This window comes from Macaca nemestrina, chromosome 8 (genome assembly GCF_043159975.1).
Source record: "Macaca nemestrina isolate mMacNem1 chromosome 8, mMacNem.hap1, whole genome shotgun sequence".
Lineage (NCBI taxonomy): Eukaryota > Metazoa > Chordata > Mammalia > Primates > Cercopithecidae > Macaca > Macaca nemestrina.
Genome location: NC_092132.1, coordinates 144,631,847 through 144,645,516, shown reverse-complemented (window position 1 = coordinate 144,645,516; position 13,670 = coordinate 144,631,847). Strand labels below are relative to the sequence as shown.

Below are 13,670 nucleotides of genomic sequence, written 5' to 3'. Positions count from 1 at the left end.
TAACCTATATGAAAGTACATATTATATCACCATATGACTGTAGCAGGATGCACTCTGCTAAAATTGAACTGTGTTTTTCTTTCTCACCTCTATCAGAGGTGCCAGAAAGTCACTCTATCGTGACAAATCATTCCTGAGCCATTGCAGTCAGCTGCCTTCCCTGGATTGGGGTGAGAAGGACCCTTTGGAGACAGCAGACCCGGAGGACACTAATGCATCACTTTAGATCCCTGTAGCCTCATCTGCCTCTTGCTAGGCCAGCTGCAGTACCCAGTTCTGCAAGGACCCCATTCACTTTGTGCAGCTTCTGTGCACCTGCATTGCCCAATCTTACACTCATTGCCCAATCTTACACTCAACGCCAATCTTATACTCAATGCCAATCTTACACTCAACGCCAATCTTACACTCATTGCCCAATCTTACACTCAACGCCAATCTTACACTCAACGCCAATCTTACACTCAACGCCAATCTTACACTCAACGCCAATCTTAACACTCAACGCTATGTGCCTCGTCTCTTGCCTCCTGCCCTGGTACACAGTACCCTGAGCTCACACATGTGCAGCCCAGAAGTGCAGAATGAAACTATGGGTGATAGCATTCCATGGAAACATGCTTCCTTATCTTCCCCCGAATGCCTAGTCATTTCATAAGGTCCAAACAACCAGTTACCAGTGGCAGGGGCTAACTTGTATAACTTTTCTCCCCAGTCTCTCTGCCCCTTACTCCTGCTCCCTGGAACCACACACCTCAGTGAGTCCTTACACACAAGCCTCTGGCCTGGGCTCTACTTTCTGGGGGACCCAGGCTAAGCTAAGCTAGACTAAAAATCACAGTGGTCACCTGGGCACGGGTGTCCAGTTAGCCCTAGTGCTCACCAGGATGGGGTACACAAAGAGACACTTTGGTTCCTCAAAAGGAAAACAACTTGACCCTCACGCTGTGGTCTCCAGGCAGGAAAAGGTGACAGCAGTTCCCACTGCAGCACTCTGATGGGCAGGAGGGCCCATGTTCCATGGCTGTCCCATGTTCCATGGCCGTCCTGTGCTCTCGAGATAAGCCATAGTGAGAGTAGAGGGCCAGGGATCCAGACTGACGTGCCCCACCCCTCTACAATGCACATGGGCATGCGTGCACACATGCACAGGCTCACCCCTTAATGAACTGCTATGCTCTCTAACATGGTAGCCACCAGCTACATGTGACCATTTAAACGTAAATTTAAATTAATTAAAAGATTCAGTTCCTCAGTCGCACTAGCCACTGAAGAACTGAGCCAGTGAGTCACTACTTTAAGTGCTCAACAGCCACATGTGGCCAGAGGCCCTCCACTGGACAGTGTAAAAGAGACCAGAGCATCGTGGTGGAAAGGAGAGTGGTATTGGAAGGAAGCACTGGTCTAGTCACCACTCTGGGTTTTAGTCAATTAGCTGGTACGAAAACACTGAACTTTCAACTCATCTCCCAGTGGAATCTAGGGTCAATTTTATTTATGCAGAACCATAAAAGAGATGTGACAGCATTTGTCCCCTGAGTTGGTGATTAAGCAGTTTATATGCAGTAATTTGAGCAGCAATGGCTATCCGGATGCTAAAGGCACAGGAGTCCCCAATCTTTATTTAAAAAATAGACCCTACTTTTAAAAGCCAAGCAGACATGCAGACATACAGACACACACACACACACACACACACACACACACACACACACACAGGTATTTAATTCCCATATGCTTAGGTTTAGAACACCCAGAAAATAGCTGGTCAACACAACTGCCTACGAGATTAACCTTTCCAAAAACTACAAAAATAATGAAAGGATGATTATAGAAGCTCATTAATTAATTATATAATACCTAAATTTTACCTCCTATGGATATCACTTATCTAAAATCAACTTGAGTTCCCTTCAAAACGGAGGGTAGAAACTACACTGGGATAGAAACTGGAAAATTCGGTGTTAAGCCTCTTCACCATCACATGGAAGGCACTGGCCTTGAACTGAAAATCTTCATTGCAAACACCAGGATATCATCAGATTTCCAACATTCTAGAGGGCAGTTAATATGCTTCCAGAGTCTCTTAGTATTACTGTTGGTATCCTAGAGGACTACGAATCATTACGTTAGGCAATTTATAGATGGCATTATCATATGTGACTTTTAGTACTTTATAAACACCGCTTCTATAACTAAATACAGTGGGATGAGACAATTGAACCACTTTTTAAGTTCTTGGTTGGGGTTGGTTCCTGTGGTGCCCAGTGTAGTGTCCTGCCTGGTTGGACATTTCCCCTCCCGCCACTCAAATGGAGGAATTAGTTCCTCGAGTACTAAGCCCTCTCTTCTGCTTTTTTTTTTTTTTTTTTTTTGAGATGGAGTCTCACTCTGTTGCCCAGGTGCAATCTTGGCTCACTGCAACCTCTGCTTCCTGGGTTCAACAGTTTATCCTGCTTCAGCCTCCTGAGTAGCTGGGATTACAGGTGCATGTCACCATGCCTGGCTAATTTTTGTATTTTTAGTAGAGACGAGGTTTCACCATGTCAGTCAGGCTGGTCTCAAACTCCTGACCTCATGATCTGCCCGCTTCAGCCTCCCAAAGTGCTGGGATTACAGGCGTGAGTCACTGCGCCCTGCCTCTTCTGCTTTTATCTCATTACTTTTCCCAAGTGATCTTATCAGCAACTGGGGTTTCATTTACCAAATATAAGTTGGTAACTCCCAGTAATAATAAGGGTTCCTGTTTATGAGGTATTTACTGTGTGCTAGGCCCTGTGTTTCACATGCATTTGCCCAGTCAGCAGTTCTAACAATCTTCCCTGCAAGGCAGAAACAGCCCATGGCTCCTCCCAACAGTCCCTTGGATGCCCATGTCTTGGGTATCTTAAACTCTGCACTTTCACAACCTACCTTACCTTCCCCACAAATCTGCCTCTGCTTTTTGTACAGAAAATCACCAGCCATGACCTGGACCTGGACCTGTCCCTCTTATTGACTCCCCACTTCCAATGAATTTCCAAGTTCTAGTCTTTCTACTTCCTAAATATCCCTCCCTCCCACCCATACTTCCACCATCCTAGACAAAGCTTCCACCATTTCTGGCCTGGAATCCTATAATAGCTGCCCAACTCAGCTCCTTGCATCCAGTCTTACTTCTCTTTAACTTCATTTATTCTAAGGTCATTGCTGTCTGTCTTTGAGAATCTGGAAAATGGGGATAATGGGGTCTCCCTTATCGTCATAGGTCTGCTTGAGTCAAATAGAACATATGGCTTTCTAAGTGGCAGGTACTTGATAATAAATTGCACAGATGACATGTGAATTGAGAAAATTTGATGGTAGAGCCTACATGTGTAACCACCACCATAAATGCCCAGGTTAGCCCACCACTGTTAGAAACGCCATTATGAAAAAGGGATAAGAGAAAGAATATAGAGGTAAAAGGGTTTTAGAATGGAAATGTAAGTATACTTAAATTACTCTAAAACTTAGCACCTTCAAAATACATACATTTATTATCTCACAGCTTCTGTGGCACAGCTTGGCTGGGTGCTTTTGGCTCGAGGTCCTTCATGAGGCTGTAATCAAACTGTCAGGCAGAGTTGCAGTCTCATCTGAAGGCTCGACTGGGGTTGAGGGTCTTCAAAGCTCACTCATGTGGTTCTTGGCAGCCTTTTGTCCTTGTCACGTAAGCCTTTGCACAGGGCTGCTTCATGACATGGAAGCTGGCTTCGCCTACCATCTCTCAGACAGTAAGAGAGAGCTTTCACAATAGGAGCCACAATCTTTTAATGACCTAGTCTCAGAGTGCTCCCATCACTCCCATCACTGCTGTCATTCATTAGAATTGAGTTGCTAAATGCAGCCCATATTCAAGGAGATGAATTATACATGGGCAGAGAGCACTGGGGGCCATCCCACAGGCTGCCTACCATGACCAGCCAAGCAGACATCACAGCTTGGGAGGGAGGTGGGAGGGGCTGAGGAAGAAATGCGCTCTTTCAGCGCCTCTCTCAGGCCTTTGACAGACTCTGCTCATCACAGTCGAATTGACTATGAGTCACCCATCCTACTGCTTGCTCATCAGTGGACACTCTAGTTACAGCCTCCTCGTCTCTGCAATCTCTCTGTCACCATGCAGGATAAGGGGATAGCCCACTGATTCCTGGGGGCTGTTGCGTACCTGACTTTTTACATAATTCTAACATAGATTAGCTTTATAGTAGCTTCTAGCTCTACTGTCAAATGCAAATCCACATCAGAAAATATAATGATAAATAAAATCTAAGTACTATCACAAAGTTCTAAAAACTAAAGCAACTCAAGTTGTTTTTAAAACAACTAAATATTGAAGGATTTTTAAAAATGGTATACAATCATGAAAATAATTGTTTTGTGATATCATGTGTATATTTCTCAGAACTACTTTTATTGTAATTCAATTTACTGTTATGACAGAAAGAGAAAGCGTTACAGGTTGAATCGTGTCTCCCTCCAAAAGATAAGCTGGAGTCCTAAAACCTCGGATTGTGACCTTCCTTGGAAACTGGGTCTTTACAGAGGCAATTAAGTTAAGTGAGGTCATGAGGGTTAGCACTAAGCCAATATGACTAGAGACTGTGTAAAAATAAGAAGTTTGGACACAGAAACACACACACACACATAAAACTAGGGTGATGTGAATATAAACATGGAGAAGACAGCCATCTAGAAGCCAATGAGAGAGGCCTGGAACAGATCCTTCCCTCACAGCACTCAGAAGCAACCAGCCCTGCTGACACCTTGATCTTGGACTTCCAGCCTCCAGAACTGTGAGAAAATAAATATCTGCTGTTTAAACCAACCAAGCTGTGATTGTTTGTTACAATAGCCCTGTAAAACTAATACAGAGGGAAGAAAAAAAAGAGGGAGTTTCAGACAGAGACAGAAACAAAGAGAGAAGGAAAAAGACTTATTTTAACAGGCTATATCTTCATCTAGATGAGTGATTCTAAAGACAAACACATAAGGGCCTACTCTTTATTTTTTTACATTGAGACAGGGTCTTGCTCTGTCACCCAGGCTGAAGTGCAGTGGTGCAATCAGAGGTCACTGCAGCCTTGACCTCCCAGGCTCAAATGATCCTCCCACCTCAGCCTCCCAGGTAGCTGGGACTATAGGTGCAGGCCACCATGCCTGGGTTATTTTTGTATTTTTTTGTATTGATGGGGTTTCTTCGTGTTGCCCAGGCTGGTCTCGAACTCCTGGCCTCAAGCATCCTTCTGCTTCGGCCTCCCAAAGTACTGGGATTACAGGCATAAGCCACTGGCCCTGGCCCAGGCCTACTCTTAAAACCTCATTTAGCACATGTATTGGACACAATGGCTCCACTCCTAGAGGCTGACATAAATTTCTAAGAGATGCACAAATAAAACACAATTCCAGTTGAAAAGCAGCAGACTCCCCTCTAAAATCAGAACCTGGCCCTAGTCATGGCAGCCCAAGCCAGGGGCCAGGAGCCCAGCAACCCCTACCTTTTGGTAGTCCTCTTTGGAGCTCAGGGCCGCCTCCATTTGCTTGGCGGAAGTCGGGTAGATGGCCGAGCGGTACTGAGTGCCATGGTCGTTCCCCTGGCGCATACCTGGGAAAGCGGAAAACAGAGAGGGTTACCTGGTCGCCAGGCAACAGTGCCAGCATCAAACTGGGCACAATGCTGAGGCATTTTAACACTTTTCATATGGTCCCTGTGCCTGATGTCTTGCTAAGTGCTTGTTTTAATTTTTTGTTTGCAGCATTTTCTTTAAACAAGCATGAAATGTATCTGTTTTGATTTGCCTGTTTTAATTACAACAAATACGTTTGAACTCAGGTAGATTTATCACAGGTCTTGGATCACACTAGACGTTCTATGAATACCTAACTTTTACGTGAAATATTTAAACAACGATCTACTCCAATTGTCACATGTAATGCACTATGATACATATTATTTCCTTGGGTCCTAAGGAGACACCTGTGTGGAAGGTTTCATCATCCCTCCCTTGGTGGATGAGGAAATGAGACAATGTCTGTGTAAATTCCTGGCACAGTGCTTGGCACGTAGCAGGAGTCCTGCACCTACGACTAACGTCATCTACCCATCTAGTCTGCAACTTAAAGTCAGCAAAGAGCATTTTCTGCCTGTCTCAGCAGCTGAAGGGTGGATGACGGTCAGTTTCTATCTGAGTATGACAGTGCCCCACAGTGAAGCACCCACAGGGTTGTCACAGATCCGCTATATGCCACCACGTTGTCGTGAAAATGAACCAGGCACTGGGATTCAGGAATCGGACCCTGTAGCATGTTCCAGCTAGTCACATTTCTAATATACTCAGGGGAAACAGAGACCAGCAGGCATAAGCAAGTATTAGAGGGATTACAGGAATATCTGTGCAGGTTAAAAAAAATGGAGGGGTTCAGAAAGGGAGTAAGTTCGTGTGATCAGTGGGGAAAGGGCCCATGTCTCAAAGGCTGTATCAAGGAAGCGACTTGTCTTGTCAGCAGGTGGGCGCCAAGGATGAAGGTAGAACAAAGGTAAGGATTGCGGAGCAATGTGGTGCCTTCAGGGACTTGGAAGGAACTGGTACTGCTTGCAAAAGCAGCTGCAACCCAGGCAGCATCGGTGTCAAAGCCCTGATGCCAGCTTCTCAAGAGGATGAGCATGTTACCCTCAAGCCTGAAGCCCAGACAAGAAAGATGCTTCACTGGGAAAGATGACTGGACGCTCAACAGATTGAAAACCCAGAAGAAAGAACCAACACCCAGGAGCGGCTGGGAATACAAGAAGTGGCCCTGCTTGTCTACCCATTGAATCACAAAACAAATGAAATATCCGACTGTCATAAATCGATCTAAACAGGCTTTATAATGCTGTTCTCCAGAGGGCAAGATTAACCAAAATTATATTTTGAGATAGGACAGAAAAATGTTATTGAATGATAGAATAACCCCTATGTGTCCTTCCTTTTTCTGCACATAAATATGTTCTCCCCAGCAGAAAGAATTCATGTGTGCCGACTGTAGCCTCCACACTCTGGAGGCTACAGAAGAATTAGGTCATAATCCCTGGTCTCAAGGAATAACCAGGACGAGGGAGGGAGGGGGAAGAGTGGTCATGAGCCTGACACTGTACTTCCCTGTGCGAGGTCTTTGCCATCATTTCTTGTTTCATCCTCACATGCGCCCCGTGGAGAAGATATTCTTAACACTCTTTGACAAAAAGGAAATTACGGATCAGAGACATTCAGTGACCCACCTGAGGTCACACAGCAGGTAGATGGCCATCCTGCAATTTAAACTTTGATCACCCCGACACCAAAGCCCTTTCTCCTTCCAAAATGGATGCATGAGAAGTTACAGCAAAATAATCGAGGACAATGGAACAAAGTGCTTTTGGATGTGGAGTACCTGCCGGGGAGGGGGCATCCCAGCCCAAGGCCCAGAAATAAGAACAAGCTTGGAATGTTCTGAGGACTGTGAAGAGGCAGGACAAGGTCTGACAAGGGGCCTGGTGGGTCCTGAAGCTGGTGGGTTGGGCGTGTAACCACATAGGTATCTTGACAAATCATGCTGGGGACCAGAGATGTGTGGAAAGATCAGACTCCCAGGAGCTACAGAATTCTCTGGAACCCTGAGTGAGCATAATCACCAACCAATGATCCAGGGCCCCCTTTCCCACAGATGCAACAAGTGTTGCAAAGTTCCCTGTGCCCTCCACTTGGCTTCGGAAAAACTAGGAGGAAAAATTATTGACACTATTTGGCTGTCTTCATGGACCAGGAAAGCAAGCAATGGGCTTTCAGTGTTGAGTGGAAAGAATTACTGGCTCAGAAACAACATCTTGTGCTTAAAATTCTTCCATAGTACTCTATAAGCTGATTAATGAGGACTGGGCTTTGGGGCATTCTTGATGAGAACGGACCTCTTGGCATCTACCAACTGCTTGAGATTTCTCCATCCACTTTCTCCAAAGAAGATTTTTAAAGGGACAAGCAACCCTGAGACTGCTCTGAGGTTTCTCTCCCTCTCAGCAGAGCTGGAGGAAGCAGTGGAAAACAGAAATGCTTCATCTATAATGAAGCATAAGATGACTTCTCCTCTGCTCAGAGGGCCTCCTAAGCCTCAGCTCATCTTTGGGTTCCAATCCTGTTTTATCTATCCTGATTGGAGACGTGAGAAATGTGTCTGAACATGAGAACTTTAAAGGGAAGTTCATGCTATGAGTTGAACTGATATGCAGGAGTTACCAGCTGATAGTGAACATCAGGACAAGTCAGCTCCGACTCCTTAGGGTCTGAAATCGCTATCTCTATCTTAGCAAGCTTCGCGGGAGCAATCTCATTAGCAGGACTATCCATGTTGGTTGAAAATAGAGTGACTCCTACCAGCATGACCTTCACATTCTTCTCTTCTATAGACTGCTGCTAAGAGAAAACAGATCCTGCCTCATGGTCTGCTGCGCCAAAGGCCACCTGCATGCTGCAGTGGCACAGGAACACCACCAGGGATGTTGGCATTGGTGGGAGAGCTCACCCAGGTGCTGCTTCAGGGTGGCCTCCTCCTTTTGCTGGAAAATAGGGTCTCCGTGAAACAACATGCCATAGTGTCCTCCCCCAGGTAGATAAGCCTGTATCCCTCTCAGTGAAAGATGGCACTTCTTCTTCTTATCCAGGTGACCCTTCCTGGTGCACCTTGCCCTTACCTTAGGTGTTTGAGACAAGCCCTATGAATATAACCATCTCACTTTATCTGAGAGCTTAATCCTGTCCATTTTAACTGACAGCTCATTTTTAATTTAAAACACTGAACAAATGAATGGACAGCCCTCCTTTCATCAAAAGGGAGGGAGGGAGGGAGTGAGGGGGAGAAGAGGAGGAGGAAGGAGAGAGAGAGAGGGAGAGGGATCATCAAAGTAGCTAACAATCCTAGAGTCCTCACTATGTCCAGGCACTGTGCTTTACTACCTTATTCATCCAATTCTGCAAATACTTGGAGCACATTAGCAAACCCATTTCCCGGCCCCTTCCCACTGCCAAGGTGAAACTGACCCTCTCAAAGGTGAAACTGACACTCAGAGAGAGAGGCTGGTTGCCTGCTGAATGCCAGTGCTGCATCTGGAACCATCTAACTCCAAAGTCCATGATCTTAACCACTATTATTTCCATTTGTAAATATATATAATTTAGGTAAAAAATTAAGTGGAATATAGGGATCTATGAAAGATATTACGTGGCTCTCTTTTAAAAGGAAAACAGCCACATAATACAGTCACTATCTATCATCTGCACAATGTTCTTTGCATTTTTTCATGCAGTGCATCTCAAGGGAGATGGAATAATGTTGCTTTATAACAGAGGTGCCAAATATTTATTCCATATCTAAAAGCAAAAAGGAAAATGAAAGATCCCAATTTTCAGTAAGGAGTACACATTATTTCTATAGCCATAAATTATTTTGAAAAGATGTGGTGATTTCTTCATAAAAGGTAAAAAGCTATCGTAGTGTGAGTTTTGTTTGTGTAAAAGAGAAATTCTATTTATGGCAGCCAAAGAAAATCTTTTTAATTATCATGTGTCCTAGAATGTCTTTTGGGACTCCATGTCTGTTTATGTTTTAAAATCCCAACTTTGGCCAAATAATGAAAATATTAGAAAACTTTCAAAATAGTAAAATTTTTAGGTCATCATTGCAAGTCCAAATATTAAAGTTTTACAGCCAAAGTGCCCCACTACATGAGATTTACAACATGCTTACACTGAAATCAGTACCAAGCACACATGTGCACACACATTTACAAACCAGTCCATCATGGATAGTGTTCATATTAGCAGAAGTAGCAATCGACATACCTTTGTAGTTTCCAGATTCAATTACGGAAAAGTACATAAGACATAAATGTACAAAAGTACATAAAATGGACATGCACAGTTAAGTGCCTAATATTACTCTATCTATAATTATTGATTATAAAGTGAATACTCGTATCACCACCACTAACATCAAGAGAGTACAGCCAGTACCCTTGGGAGTCTTCCCTGTGTCTCTATTGATGACAATGCCTTCCCTCTCTCTAGTTGTACCACACCTGGTTTTTGTAATAATTTCTTTAGCACATAGACACATTCAGAACAAAGCTAGTTTAGTTTGGCTTGTGATATGGTTTGACTGTGTCCCCTCCCAAATCTCATCTTGAGCTGTAGCTCCCATAATCCCCATGTGTCGTGAAAAGACCTGGTGGGAGGTAACTGAATCATGGGGGGGTGGGTCTTTCCCATGCTGTTCTCACGATAGTGAATAAGTCTCACGAGATCTGATGGTTTTATACAGGTCAGTTCTCCTGCACACACTCTCTTGTCTGCTACCATATAAGATGTGCCTTTGCTCCTCCTTCGCCTTCAGCCATAATTGTGAGGCCTCCCCAGTCAAGTGGAACTGTGGGTCCATTAAACCTCTTTTTCTTCATAAATTACCCAGTCTCAGGCATGTCTTTATTAGCAGAATGAGAACAGACTAATACAGCCTATTTTTAAAATTAATATAAGTGGAATTATACTATAGTTTGAATCTTTCACTTATGATCATGAGGTCTTTCCATTTTCTTCATTTTCATGGCTTCATAATATCCCATTGTATGAATGCACCACAATGGATTTATACTTTCTACCCTTAATGAACATTACCAGCTTGGGGCTGTAAAGAACATTCTTGACATGTATTCTCTTATACATATGCATGAGTTTCTCTTGAGTACATACCTAGAAATAGAATTGTTGGTGTATAGTGTTTGCATGTCTTCAACTTAACTACATGCTGAACTATTTTTCCAGAGTAGTTGTACCAATTTACAAAACCACATGACTATACAAGAATTCCTGGAGCTCTAAATGCTTGCCAATTCATTAAAGTCTTCTAATGTCAGATTTTCACTTTTTGTCAGTCGGTTTGGTGTGTAATGGAATCTCGCTTGATCTTAATTTGCATTTTCCTGATTAATAATGTTAATTATCATTTTATATGTCTCTTTGCCATAATTCAAGTCCTTTGCCCATTTTTTTTTTCTCAGCAGTCTGTCTTTTCTAAAAAAAAAAAAAAAAAAAAAAAAAAAAAAAAACACTGCATATATATTTAAGTCTATTTTTTACATATTCTGAATACTAATCCTTTATCAAATATAATCTCTCTGTTCTTGGCATTTTTTTATTTTTTATTTTTCATTTTTTTGTTCTTGGCATTTTATGATGCTTTTTGATGAACCAAAGTTGTAAGTTTGATATAGTTAAATCTGTCAAATATTTTTCCTTTATGGTTAGTGCTTTTGTGTGTTGTTTAGGAAATGCTTCTGAAACCCAAGGTGATGAAGATATTATCTACTTGAAGTTTCCTACGTTTGCTTTTGACATTTATGTATTCAATCTACTTGGAATTGATTTTTGTGTATGGTGTGAGGTAGAAATCCAATTAACTTTTTTCCTATAAGAAAATTATCTTATCACTATTGATTTAAAAACCATTCTTTCCCCAGTACTATGAAATGCCAACTGTGTCATTTGTCATACTTTGACAGGAGTGGGTCTGTTTCTGAACTCTCTATTCATCTGTCCCTACATCAGATTCACAATGTCTTAATAGCTGTAGCTTTATAATGACTCGACATCTGGAAGAATAAGTCCTCCCATCCTCTTGTTCTTATGTGAGTGTCTGCTTTTCTTGGACTTTTGCATTTCCCTATAAATGTCAAGATTAGCTTTTAAGATCCACAAAAACTGCAACGACAATAATAACAAAACTGTTGGGATCTCATTTAGATTTGCACTGAATTTATAAAACAACTTGGAGAGAATTGGCGTGTTTACCAACCATAAACAAGACCCAATATTAGATCTTCCAGCTGCCTAACTACTAAGCCAATGCCATGGGTTTTTTTGTTTTGTTTTGTTTTGTTTTTAAGATTTTTTGGTAGCATTCCACTTTAAGGTACCAATTCCTGGTAAATAAGTAAACCCTGAAATTCCAGTGGCTGGACATAATAGAAGTTTCTTTCATAATGATGCAAAGCACAGTTAATAAAAAGGAGATGGTAAGAGTTCTGCTTCATGAACTCTTCTGGGGCTTAAACTGACAGAAGCTTTACCACCTTCAATATGTTGCTTCAAAGGTTTCCCTTGGCATTCACATTCAGCAGGCAGACTGAAGATAGAGAGAAAAGTTCACAGATCATGCAGGAGGTTTTTCTGAGCCAGGTCTGGAAGCAGCATATATCGCTTCTTCCTCATTCCACTGGCTAGAACTCGGTCACATGGCCACTTCGAGGGAGAATAGGAATGGTGTCTGGCTGGGGAAAGGTAAATAGGTATCTAGTCGATTTTTCAATCAGTATACATTTATTCCTTTCCTTGACTTACTGCATGAGCTAGGACCCCCAGTCCAATGCTGATTAGAAGTTGCGACGGCATTCTCTGTAGCTTCTCAATGCTTCATTATTAAATGCAATGTTTGCTGTAGGCTTTTGCACGTACTCTTTTATCAGAATAAGAAAGTCATCTTTTATACGTGTTTTTAAATCATTTATGAATACTGAATTGCATTCAATACTTTTTATGCATCTATTTCAACAATCATACATGTTTTTAAAATACCTGCTAAAGTGGTTAATTACATGGGTTAATACTGAAGCTTGTGTTCCTTGGAGGAACCTAAAATTGGTCATGATGTATTATTTTCTTACATACTATTAAATTCAGTTTGCTAATACTTTGTATAGGATTTCTGCAAATACAGTCATAAGTAAGATTGTCATATACTTTTCTTTTCTTACATAGTTAAGTTTTGGTATCAAGATTATGCGAGGATTGTAAGACGGACTGCATCCCTCTCTAATCTCTTGAAAACGTTATGAAAAACTGTAATTATTTCTTCCTTAAATGTTGGAAGAACTCACCGATGAAGCCAGTGGTTTTTTTATTCAGTTTTATTAAACTATATTTTTAAAGAATGTATCTAACTTTTCAAATTTATTGACATAAAGTTGCTTATCATATCCTCCTGGTTTCTGTAAAATCTCCCACATCTGTAGTGATATCCCAATTTTTTATTCCTAATGTTGTATATTTGTGCCTTCTCACTTTTTCCTTGAACAACTTCCTAGAGCTTTATTAATTTTGTAGCCATCATGAAATACCAACTCTTGGCTTTTTTGATCTTATGTTTGTTTGCTTCCCATTTCATTTCTTTCTGCTCTCATTATTTCTTTATTTTACACTGTTTGGGTTGAACTTGTTGCTGATTTTCTTAAGTTCTTGAGATGGATGCTGGCTCAGCTTTTCTTCTCTTCTAATATATGAATTTAAGGCTCTATATGTCCCTCTGAGAACGCTTTACCTATGCCCTATCAATTTTAACATATAATATTTTAATTATCATTTGATTCAAAGTATTTTCCAATTTCCATCATGATTTATCTGTGATAAATAGGATATTCAGAATTTATTTTTTCAGCCAAGGTCTTGCTCTGTTGCCCAGGCTGGTGTGCAGTGGCGCAATCATGGCTCACTGCAGCCTCAATCTCCTGGGCACGAGCAACCCTCCCACCTCAGTCTCCTGAGTAGCTGGGACTACAGGGATGTGCCACCATGCCCAGCTAGTTTTTTGTT

At 42.0% G+C, this 13,670-nt stretch overlaps 1 protein-coding gene across 7 annotated transcripts in view; it reads right to left on the bottom strand.

The window, feature by feature from the left end:
- LOC105491161 (methionine sulfoxide reductase A) overlaps positions 1 to 13,670 on the bottom strand; it is a 412,862-nt gene that overhangs the window by 149,739 nt on the left and 249,453 nt on the right. For all 7 annotated transcript variants that reach the window (XM_011757323.3, XM_011757322.3, XM_011757324.3 and 4 more), the window contains one exon: positions 5,517 to 5,623. In XM_011757323.3, the coding sequence (XP_011755625.1) occupies positions 5,517 to 5,623 (107 nt within the window). The remainder of the gene's footprint in view (positions 1 to 5,516; positions 5,624 to 13,670) is intronic.